Source organism: Hyalella azteca, unplaced genomic scaffold (genome assembly GCF_000764305.2).
Source record: "Hyalella azteca isolate HAZT.00-mixed unplaced genomic scaffold, Hazt_2.0.2 contig10432, whole genome shotgun sequence".
Lineage (NCBI taxonomy): Eukaryota > Metazoa > Arthropoda > Malacostraca > Amphipoda > Hyalellidae > Hyalella > Hyalella azteca.
In genome coordinates this window covers 56,576-69,052 of record NW_025940474.1, presented here as the reverse complement: position 1 = coordinate 69,052, position 12,477 = coordinate 56,576, and the positions used below count along the sequence as shown (strand labels likewise).

At 40.1% G+C, this 12,477-nt stretch overlaps 1 protein-coding gene and 1 long non-coding RNA gene across 2 annotated transcripts; one reads left to right on the top strand and one right to left on the bottom strand.

The window, feature by feature from the left end:
• The first annotated feature begins 2,658 nt into the window (after nt 1-2,658).
• On the top strand, nt 2,659-3,234 carry LOC125178517. Its single transcript, XR_007156935.1, has 2 exons — nt 2,659-2,777; nt 3,195-3,234. It is a non-coding gene; the product is annotated as an uncharacterized LOC125178517 (long non-coding RNA).
• Nucleotides 3,235-4,323: 1,089 nt separating this feature from the next.
• LOC108677467 lies at nt 4,324-10,967 on the bottom strand (the record flags this gene model as incomplete). Its single annotated transcript, XM_018165685.2, is given in 5 exon segments — nt 4,324-4,811; nt 5,526-5,612; nt 6,452-6,587; nt 10,163-10,257; nt 10,749-10,967. Coding segments are annotated over 4 exon segments (534 nt in total). The 3' UTR covers nt 4,324-4,571.
• Nucleotides 10,968-12,477: the final 1,510 nt, after the last annotated feature.

Below are 12,477 nucleotides of genomic sequence, written 5' to 3'. Positions count from 1 at the left end.
TTGTTGCGAGTAGCCGTCCCGCTGTTGTAGTTCAGTTGCTGCAGTGTTGAAAGATATCTCAAGTACAGCATGGCCGTAAATTGTCAACGGCTGTATTTCGAATTGGCTGTGTTGCTTTACATTCTGGTTACGTTGCTGTCGGCTCGTGGCCGTACTGCTGTTGCTGTTGTATCCGACCGTACTCCTGACTTAAGTTTAATAATACAATTGCCGATTAATCGTCTCAGGTCAGATAGCTTCTCGTGTTCGTCACGTGTCGTGAGTCACTTGTCGTGAGTGTTCTCGTCACATCATTGTCGTCACTTGTCGTTAAGGCAAGTAGCTGTATTGATGAGTCTAAGTTTCTGGCGACCGTTGAAATTCGGAAACTGGCGAAGCAGTCGACCTCGCGGCCGTGGCCGTCACGACGCCCGCAGAGCTGCAGGCCCTGCTTTCCTGACCGAGACTTCAGAAGAATCAATAATCCTTCGGGCGCGAACTTACGTTCCTTCTATACGTCTCGCCACCACGCACACTTATGCCTACCCTCGAAGTGACGTCGAATTCCTCAAGTGATGGAATTTCCCTCGTGATAGGTTTGCTTACGCCCAACTCTCGTTCTCGAGAACAGCCGCGTCTCACACACACTACCTACAGAGTTTCAATCTACATTTAAACAGCCTCTCAACACCCTAACTTTAAAAAAACTAATAACTTAGCTTATTTACTCATTTGCCTTTGATCTACGTTCCAAACAATGTCCAATAAAAATTATTATTCTCAAAATTAAATAAGTGACTGCGCTACCTATTATGCCGCCATCGTCATCGATGAGATGACAGTCCTTGTTTTTCATTTGCGTAATCATGCATGAGCAGCATGACACATACATAACTGGGCTCAATTGCTTTCCGATCTTCACGTTGATAGATTTCATATTAATATGAAACCATAATAACTATCACGACCAAATTCAATTTAAAATCAACCCCCAACTAGGAACATGACGTGGAGAAGGGGTATGAGGTGTCAATAATTGTATGAACACCGAATAGTTGGTACAGCCATACGAACAAGTTCTTGACGAATGAGACTTGGCATGCAGGGCAGGTCATCAAGATATGAGTTTAATAAGTTATGAACATTTCATTGAAGAATTAAAAAAAACTGACCTCAAAATTTAATTTTCGATTGTAAGGTTACATTCACAGATATAGATCTCTCGTCAAACTATTGGAGCATTCACTATATCTGAATTTTGAATTGGCAATTATTTTTTAGTTTTTTTTTTACTTTTCTACTGAATCAATTAACTGCCACAGAACAGCCGATATGGCAGGTTCGACGAGGGCTCAACCGATTTGGGTTCTTGTTGTTCAAAGTTACAGAGAGGACGAACGAAGAGTCGTCGAAAAAATGGCATCTGGTCCAAAAAATGACATTCCCTCTCGTCCCAAAAATGGCATCTGGGGATTTTCATCACAATAAAACTCACGATAAGTTTTCAGTAAGCAAATTTATTCTTTGCTAAAGCTTCAGGAAATTAAGCGCTGTATATCACTAAGCAAGCCATAGCGCTGTACCACTAAGCATATCACTAAGCAAGCCATAAGCAAACCCTCGAATTATACCTCTTAGCAAGCAATGGAAGATTTTTTCAGTCAAAGTTTCGTTGAAATTCTTTATAAAATTCTTCAAACGTTCTGATCACGGGTAATATATTTATTTTGGCTCTGAAATAATAGAGGCTGTTTTGAATCAGCTCCTCAAAGCACCTTGTAGGAAGCAGTGAACCGAGGTCGGGCGCTGTATTTGCCGTTAAAAAGAACGTTCATTTCGTTGAGTACCGATGTATTCCTGATGGTTTCTGTTCCGCACAGTCGGCGAGTGTTGGAACTGTCATAGCTTGAACCATTGGAATTGATGAGGGCGTAGGCTTTGTTGCAGTCCTTATTGCCGGCATAGAATTGCTCAACATACACTTCGACTTTCATTCCTTTTGGTGCCTGAGGAAAAATATTGAAATAAGCGACTAAAATTAAAGAAATTCCTGGGTAACCAACATCAGAACGCGAACCCAGTGTTGTTTGGGATAGATATTTCCTGAGATTGTATCAGTTTTCCACGTTGTATCAGTACATAACATGAATAGTGCTTAGCTCGCAAATAACCTCGATATTCCCCACAGAGCCTGCAGGCTTCTAGCAGATAAACGTACGAACTCTCAAACAATCTCTCTAAACAATAAAATAGATTAGCATTTTAACCCTGCAATTATCTGGATCAATTCAAATTTAAAATTTAGAGGACGTGTTGGAGCGTTCAGAGCTTGTTCTCGAGGCCCCCTTTGCGTCTTACCTGCCCTTTTGCTGTTGAGTATATAACGAGTTGGATTTGCTATATACCGTCATATCCAACCATGGGGAAAGGAAGAACTGACCAAAAAATCAATTCTAGCCGTTTGTTGTCACCGTGAAGGGAAAATGGAAAACCCGACGAAAAATCTTAGGCAACCTCTCCGGAAGTCTTGTGCAACCGTTCGGGGGGTCTTTAATTTGCAACCTCTCGGGGGCCATTGCATACTATCCAAATAAACCGAAGAACAAATAAATTACAACATATCAATGAAAATCTGAGGATCTGAAGATGAGTGCAGCTTTGTCAACACGATCCTAGATCTATGCGCTTACCTTAACTGATACCTTGCAGAAACCTAGGCGAGACAGGGCACGTGGTAAAGATCGTCTGACAAGATCGTCCGAATACGTCACATCGCCTCCCCCTGCCTAAAGTTAATAGTAAGCGGACCAAACAGTATTGCTGATCTTAACGATGTATTCCCCTTAGTCACAGGTCCAGCCGACACCTGAAATTGTCTACATGCTGTGATTAATACTCTAGTGCTGTAACGCAGCACGCTTCCATCATTATTCTAACATAAGCTAGGACATAGCAACGTAGCTAGCTAGTACCTTGTAACTCTTAGTGCACAGACCACGAGAAATTAAAAAGGATCTTCTTGCACATTTCAAAATGTCGACGTTTAACAGCCACCGCTCGTGTATTCGAATAACCCTACCGATGTCGATGACGATGCTTCACAAATTCCCAGATCAGCTTATTTCAATCGGTCTCTATTGTTGTTAATTATAACTATAATCATGGTCTAGAGACCCGTTCCCAGGCCAGTACCTAATCTTAACCCTTTTGTGCAGTATCTCACGTCACCCCTATGAAATAAAGCGGAGAAAAATCTACTGGACCTTTTATTTTACTCCCGTTGAGCCACACGATTGTGTCAATAGGTTTGCCTACGTTCAGTGTAAACAACTCTCGTTCTTGAGAACAGCCGCGTCTCACACACACTACCTACAGAGTTTCAATCCACATTTCAACAGCCTCTCAACACCCAAACTTTAGATGGAACTCATAACTTAGGTAATTTACTCATTTTCCTTTGATCTACGTTCTAAACAATGTTCAACAAAAAGTATTATTCTCAAAAATAAAAAAGTAATTAGTGCGCTACCTATTATGTCGCCATCGTCGTCAATGAGATAGCGGTCCTCCACTTGTATAACTTTCATTTGCGTAACCATGCATGACACATACATAACTGGGCTCAATTGCTTTCCGATCTTCACGTTGATAGATTTCATATTAATATGAAACCATAATAACTATCACGACCAAAATTCAATTTAAAATCAACCCCCAGCAAGGAACTTTGCGTGGAAACGGGGGATGAGGTGTCAACTGTCAATTGTATGAACACTGAACAGTTGGTACAGCCACACGAACAAATTCCTGACGAATGGAACTTGGCATGCAGGGCATGCCATCAAGATATGAGTTTAATAAATTATTAACGCTTCCTCGAAGAATTAAAAAAACGGACCTAAAAATTGAATTTTCGATTGCAAGCTTAAATTCACAGATATAAATCTCTCATCAAACTATTAGAGCAATCACTATATCTGAATTTTGAATTGGCAAGTATTTTCTAGTTTTTTACTTTCTACTGAATCAATTAACTGCCACAGAACAGCCGATATGCAGGTTCGACGAGGGCTCAACCTATTTGGGTTCTTGTTGCTCAAAGTTACAGAGAGGACGAACGAAGAGTCGTTGAAAAAATGGCATCTGTCCAAAAAATGACATCCCCTCTCGTCCAAAAAATGGCATCTGGTCCAAAAAAATGACATCCCCTCTCGTCCAAAAATTGGCATCTGTCCAAAAAATGACATCCTCTCTCGTCCAAGAAATGACATCTGGTCCAAAAATGACATCCCCTCTCGTCCCAAAAATGGCATCTGGGGATTTACATCATAATAAAACTCACGATAAATTTTCAGTAAGCAATTTATTCTTTGCTGAAGCTTCAGGAAATTAAGCGCTGTACCACTAAGCAAATCACTAAGCAAGCCATAAGCAAACCCTCGAATTATTCCTCTTAGCAAGTAATTGAAGGTTTTTTCAGTGTCCAATGTAAGTTTCGTTGAAATTCTTTTTAAAATTCTTCTAACGTTCTGATTACGGACAATATATTTATTTTAGCTCTGATATAATAGAGGTTGTTTTGAATCAGCTCCTCAAAGCACCTTGTAGGAAGCAGTGAACCGAGGTCGGGCGCTGTATTTGCCGTTAAAAAGAACGTTCATTTCGTTGAGTACCGATGTATTTCTGATGGTTTCTGTTCCGCACAGTCGGCGAGTGTTGGAACTGTCATAGCTTGAACCATTGGAATTGATGAGGGCGTAGGCTTTGTTGCAGTCCTTATTGCCGGCAGAGAATTCCTCAACATAAACTTCGACTTTCATTCCTTTTGGTGCCTGAGGAAAAATATTGAAATAAGCGACTAAAATTAAAGAAATTCCTGGGTAATCTACTTCAGAACGCGAACACGGTATTGTTTGGGATATAAATTCCCTGAGATTGTATCAGTTTTCAACGTTGTATCAATACAGAATATGAATCGTGGCTTAGCTCTCAAATAACCTCGATATTCCCCACGGAGCCAGGCTTCTCGCAGATAAACGTACGAACTCGCAAACAACCTCTCCAAAAAAAATAAAATAGATTAGCAATTTACCCCTGCAATTTTCTGGATCTATTTAAATTTAAAATTTAGAGGACGTGTTGGAGCGTTCAGAGCTTGTTCTCGAGGCTCCCTTTACGTCTTACTGGCCCTTTTGCTGATGAGTATACAACGAGTTGGATTTGCTATATACCGTCATATCCGTCCATGGGGAAAGGATGAACTGACCAAAACAATCAATTCTAGCCGTTAGTTGTCACTGTGAAGGGAAAGTGAAGACCTGATGAAAAATCTTAGGCAACCTCTCCGGACGTCTTGTGCAACCGTTCGGGGGTCTTTAATTTACAACCTCTCGGGGTGCCTTTGCATACTATCCAAATAAACCGAAGAACAAATAAATTACAACATATCAATGAAAATCTGAGGATCTGAAGATGAGTGCAGCTTTGTCAACACGACTTTATTAGTTGACGCTTATGGAGAATAAAACGGATGTCGATCTACGTACCCTCAACCACCACTCGCAAAAGGGGCGCGCGCCGAAGTCACCAGGCAGCGTCAGCTTACCAACACTTCCCTTTTGCAAATTTATGATCTGGTGAAATATAAAAAAATGATAAAGTTGTCAGCACCTAATTTCTAAATTAAAAATATTTTGACGGAATCTTTAACACTCATATTTTAATTTAGCATTTATTAGGAACGAAGACGACTAGAATTTGTGAACACCAACATTTAGAGAGCGCGTTGTAGTTTCCTCAGCACCACGGAGCTACGTAGTGCAGTAATGAGAGATAATGTCTTATTTAGAGCCCACTAACCGGTTCGAGTCCTGCTTAAAGACAAATTTTTCTAGATGCTCAGCTACTAATAACTCGGTCATTCATCAAATTCTGGTTGAGAAATGAGTACCTCGAGAACCTGAATTTTCAGGGCATTGTGTAATATATCACCTCTAAGAATGGTCCTGGCGAGTCAACGAGCCAGTGATGGTCACGGAACTAACTATATTAGCTTAAGTGTCTTGAATAAGTAACCCATGGTGTGACTTATCATCCCGCCTCCCTTAGTTTCCAATACAAAAGTAGTTCATGCACATACAAACACGCGCAAATTAAAGTGTAGCAATTTCCAGTAAAGACATGCTACCTCTGCTCTGTTTCAGATGACTTTTAGTCGCTAAAAATACAAAAAAAATATAACTCAGTACCCACTGCAGTGAGTGACAGAGAGCGCATTTTCTCGTCGACGAAAACTTGAGGTCACGGACAGACGGACGGACAGACAGATAGACGGACGGACGGACATGGCGAGCACAATAGTGCATTTTTTCCATAAATGAGAAAATGCGCTAAAAAGATAATGTCATGTCTTTCAAGTATTGAAACAGTCTTAGAATACAAAAAATATATATTTTGATCAAGCCATACGTACCTTGTAGCAGTCATTGGAGTAGACCTCAAAGAAGACTGAAAATGAGCGTTTGTTGAACAGCCAGAAGGCTTTGTACTTAAAAGTCACATCGGCACTTGGGAAGTAAATTTCTTTGTAGCTGCTGTCGCCAGTAATTCTGGAATCGGAAACAATTATTTCGAACAATTTTTTGTATACATTTTGAAATTATTCGAATAACACGAATCTCATATATACAGGGTGTTTCAGAATTAAGTAACCCTTTTAATTTGTTAATAAATAAAAAACTAAGAACGTTTTTAAATGTGTTTTTTGAAGTATCCTTGTTTTGAAATGGATCCTGTAATCACGTTGAACTTCTGTTATTGACATCGTTATTGACTGTAGCGATAATTTTTGTTCTTTCTTCTTTGCTGTAGCGAATCATGATGAAAATTTAAGGCTTGATAATTAAACACAAATTTAGCAAGCTATACAATAATGACGTAACTATGATACAATATTACCATGAAAATGTTCTTCTTTTAAATAAAACAAGTTTCAACTTCATAACGTTCTTAGTTTTTTATTTATTAACAAATTAAAAGGGTTACTTAATTCTGAAACACCCTGTATATGTTTTTTTTTCTAACGGATAACTCGTGAACTCGGATTAACTCAGTCAACTCGTGATTGAAAAAAATGACTGATGAATAAACCAAACCACTATTGACATTTTCATGGCATTCGAAGTGACGTATGAGTTCACTGGTCGGTGCAGTTGATGGAAAACGTTTCCAAGCCTTCGAAAATGGTTATTGTTGGGAAAAAATTTTAAATTTCATTTTATTTTAGGAGCAATGGCAAGTTATAATTTTGTTACACTGCAATTTGGGGATATACAGTAAAATCAAGCAAAAATCAAACCTCAATGCCACGTTGCTGGAGACGCTTGAACGAAGACCTACTCGAAAATATATTCGCATGCTGGAGCATTTATTTCTAAATTTCTTCCTTAGATATTTCTGCATTATTAGCTTAACAATTACGTTTCGTTTATGGAGAATTTTCGCCTCAGTAAAATTTGCATTTCTAAAATTATACAGAATAATTTCTAAATTTCATAAATTACGCCACTTACAACAAATATTAAATTTCAAGTTAGCAGATATAGTGCACATGACCCAGTTTGTAGATTTAGGGTACAAAAAAATAATTGCCGAACAATCATTTCATTATCATGGCCAGCCTCACCAACCGAAGCTTGAAGACTACAATTAAAGCTTAAAAAAAGCTTAAAACGAAGCTTACAAATTTGATCATAAATTGCAAAAATTCGCAATTGGAAAAGACAAGCCCAATGCTATATCGTCCATTCATTATGAAGCAATTTAATGAAGTGTTTGAGAAAATACATAATAGTAATTAAGTGAATAATGATTTCTATCAAACTCAGCAAAATAGAGGGCTCCTTCAGAATAAATTCATCGCATTTATAAGTTACGATATTAGGACAAATCTAAATGTCAGTTGTTTTGTATGTCGTTGTAGGAAATTTTCAGTTATTTTACAGTTCTTTAACACGTTTGCTCCGATTGATTCATCTTGCACTATTATTTCATTTTTTGGTACTATTTTGAAAGAGGGTTTCCAGACGATCTTTTTTCCGGACAAATTCACCAATTTAGTTTTTTCAATTGCGTTGTCCTGCTAAATTTTATGATAGAGGTACTTCCTAATTAAATATTAAAAACTGCAAAAAAAAGAAATAGAATTTTTGGGTCGCCTGCCCAAGACCACCACTGCTCTGGATGTAATGGACCATCATGATTCCTGCCTTCCGGAACGTAGCCTTCAACGCTTCAAGCCGTCCGTATCTAGGCCGTGGGTCGAACCAGCCCTCGGTCGAACGGCCACTTGTCGAAGGACGATAAATTTTGGAAAAGAACTATGCTATCTGAAACCTAACCTCAGATGCGGTGAACGTATATAATTACGTAATTTAACGATGCCCGGAAGTCATATTTGATCCACGGCCTGGTGGTGCACGGCAGGTTCTATGCAAGGCTGGAGAAGGACAAAGCCAAGTGGTTCACGGCTGATTGGTGGATGTCCGGAGAGATCCAAGGCGTTCGATTCAGGGCTTATTCAGGTCTCCGTTAAACCGTGGTCGAGAGCGGACGCTCGTGCTCGTGGTCCCAAATTTCTAAATTTTTAACTTTTTACTGTGCCATTTTCGGAACTCTTTTCGCATTTTTTTTATGATCCGTGCCAGAGAATAACCGAATTTCAGTTCAGTTCAGTGAAGTCAGTAAAAGTGAGTGCAAATAGAATGAACAAGCCAAACAAGTGAAAGTGTTTTCATTTTCAAATAACGCGGACTTGTAGAGTCAGTGAGGGTTGCCGCGCGAGGGTAACGCCCACCCCTGGCCCACGCGGGACAATAAGCCTTTGTTCTCGCGCCTACCTCTTCCTAGCCGCTGTGATCGCCGCTCTCTGAAAGCCGCTTGCTCTCAAGTCTGTAACAATTTTGAACAATCTAACAATTTGTACAAATTTTACTCAACTTGATTTCGGTTTTTAACACGTTGGCCGCGATGTGCGCCATATATGTACACGCTGTACTTCTCAGAATCGCGATGTGTACACATGTGGTACATTCATATGAAAAATACATATTTTTATAAAATCTTATTACTCTTTCAAATTTAAAATTTCAATGATGCAATTAAATAGGCATGTTAGGGAATGCTTTGAAGTCAACTACTGCCTGTCTCTTATACACATCTAGATGTGTATAAGAGACAGGTCTTAAAATGCCTAGCAAATTACGGAGCAGGCAATAAGTCCAGCAGCTATCTCAATCAATCGTCAGTTATGGAAAGATCGGGTTCCAAAGGCCGGATCCCTTGTGAATCAAGTCACGAAAAGTTCAAGAATCGGCAACAGGCCATGGGCCTATGTCTTCAACGCCGACACTTCTATTCTATTCTATTCTATTGGTGCACAAAGTTGGTGGTGCACGGCTGCGCTCCCGAATTTTTACACCGGAACCTTCATATACATATTCTCGTATATATTGAGAGGAGCGCAGCCGTGCACCACCAATTTGTTCACCGCATCTGAGGTTGGGTTTCAGATAGCATAGTTCTGTTCCAAAATTTATCGTCCTTCGACAAGTGGCCGTTCGACCGAGGGCTGGTTCGACCCACGGCCTAGATACGGACGGCTTGAAGTGTTGAAGGCTACGTTCCGGAAGGCAGGAATCATGATGGTCCAGTACATCCAGGGCAGTGGTTGTCTTCGGCAGGCGACCCTATATTGAGTTATAGGCCTCTTTTAGTCTTTTTTGTTCGCGGATTTGGCCGTTTTTAGGACATCTGGCAATCTTGAATAACGGAGATTACGACCACCATTACGTCCTGGAGAAATATATTTTGTGGTACGTATATGTACCACTTCGGAGTCAACGTGTTAAGTGCTACAGTACCTCTTTTAACAGCTTCTGTCAGCGTTAAGGCTAGATTCAGTAAGCTCCGATTATTGTTGTTAATAATTGGGATTGGAGCCCAATTATTGTTGATAATTGAGATGGCAGGGCATAAGCGAGTGATGGCATAAGCGAGTGCTTATGCCCTGCCAAGCCAGGTCTCTGTCGTTAGTTAGGAACAAATAACCAAGCCTGAAGCAAGAAGCTCTCAGCGATAAAAAGATTGCAAGAGGCACTCAAATAAGCGCTAAATGTCAACTCACTGCTGCTTCTGTTTGTAGACTCCGCTGACAGTCATCCAATCAAACCAGCCGATGTCTGGAGTCTCGGGCATCACGCGGAGGTATTTGGGCTCCAGCTTGGACATTAAGAGTGATAAGAAAAATGATGTATATTAGATATAAATCTTATTATTTTTGTATATTTAAATATAATGATTAAATCATATAAAACGTACAACAGTAATTACAGATGATAATTGATCCAATGAGAAAAAAACTCACAGCGTCCAATACAAGCCGTGACGCACACATAGTACCCGTTTATTTATTCGAAAATATTAAAAAATTGAGCATCGAATAAATCAAATCGATTCTGATCCTATAGTGAAGAATAACTTTATTGTCAATAAGGCTATGCTAAACCAATTATTTTTAGTTTAAGAAATTGTCATCTTGAAAAGACACGATCAGTGAATCGAATTCTGCTCATATGACTCATGAGATCAACTCGTACTGGACTCTATACACGTTGGACAAGAGAACACCTGCATCGTTTAGATCCTAACCTTTGCTTATTGGACATTGACAGTATTGAACGTCAAGCTAATATTAATAATCGAACACTGACCGATGAGAACTTGATGAGGCAGTAGGGACATGGCGGATGGTCGGCAGGATAGTTGGGGCTCGTAACGTTGAAGTAAAATTCGTTTACAGTCACTTGGCAGGTGCCAGTCACGTTTGCTTGCAATGGAGGGACTGGTGTAGTGGGTGTGGTGGTGGTGGATGTAATGGTGGTTGTGGGTGTGGTAGTGGTGGTGGTGGTGGGTGTAGTAGTGGTGGTGGTGGGTGTAGTACTGGTGGTGGGTGTAGTAGTGGTGGTGAGCACTTTAAATAGTGTCTGCTTGAGGTGCGCCTTAGTTACCCGCCTGACGTCGTATGAGGAGGTGTGCATGCAGTCGCTCCCACTATCCTTGACTGGAATCAAGCTCCAGTAACGTTTAGTTTTGCATCCTTGCTACATTGAGTGCCTATTGCGATGCGCGCGGGACTTTGTCGCGCTCTCCGGAACATTCACACTTATTGTCACGGCAAACCGATATCCTCCTAGAGCTTTGAAGCTACAGCGATGAGACATGTACCATTCGATTCGTAAAGACCATACCTATCGAGTAACGAAGCTTTTTTTCGAATTTGTGCATAGTTTGGATTCAAAATGGGGGGAGGGGGGAAAATCTGAAGAAAATGAGAAGAAAACGGGGAAATACGTGTAAAAAAACTAAGGCAAAAATCAAAATCGGGCTTCGTTACTCGATTGGTATGTGCTTTACGAATCGAATGGTGTGTCTTTCAATGCTGTAGCTTGAAAACTGTAGGAGATAGGTTTTTAAAGTACCCCCTTTTTACCGTTTCCTATGAATTTCACGTTTTCTATGAATTTTTCCGAAAAGTCATACAAACAAAATCTGCTTGTATTTCGGTTTTACATATATGTGTGAAGTTTCAGAAAGATCCGTTAGTAAATGTGGAAGTTTTTCTGGGGGGTAGACGCCCCACTTAATATTTCAAGCGGTTATTGACAACTGAAAAATTCAACATTTATGTAACATTATATTTAACAAACATTATAACCTGCTATGAAATTATCAAATTAAGTCAGGATTAAACTGTTGATATAAGATACAATAATTAATTTATAATATCATGCATAAAATACCCCAAACACCATAATACCACAGCTTATTATTTCGTTTATGAAATTATATTTGCTGACTGAAGTATTAATAAGCAGAAATAAATATTTAAATAAGATAGTGTTTCGCGGTCCGCTTTATCACACAGCAGAATATCATGCAATATTTCGTAGAATTCCACCTTTTGGCTGGAGCCTTCGAATAACGCTGAACGAATATAGCATTGCCTGTGAATCTTTTCCTTCTCGTAATTCTGGCATGTCATGCACGTAATTCTGGTATGGCATGCACGTAATTCTGGCATGGCATGCGCGTAATTCTGGTATGGCATGCACGTAATTCTGGTATGGCATGCACGTAATTCTGGCATGGCATGCGCGTAATTCTGGTATGGCATGCACGTAATTCTGGCATGGCATGCACGTAATTCTGGCATGGCATGCGCGTAATTCTGGTATGGCATGCACGTAATTCTGGCATGGCATGCGCGTAATTCTGGTATGGCATGCACGTAATTCTGGCATGGCATGCACGTAATTCTGGCATGGCATGCGCGTAATTCTGGTATGGCATGCACGTAATTCTGGCATGGCATGCGCGTAATTCTGGCATGGCATGCACGTAATTCTGGCATGGCATGCACGTAATTCTGGCATGGCATGC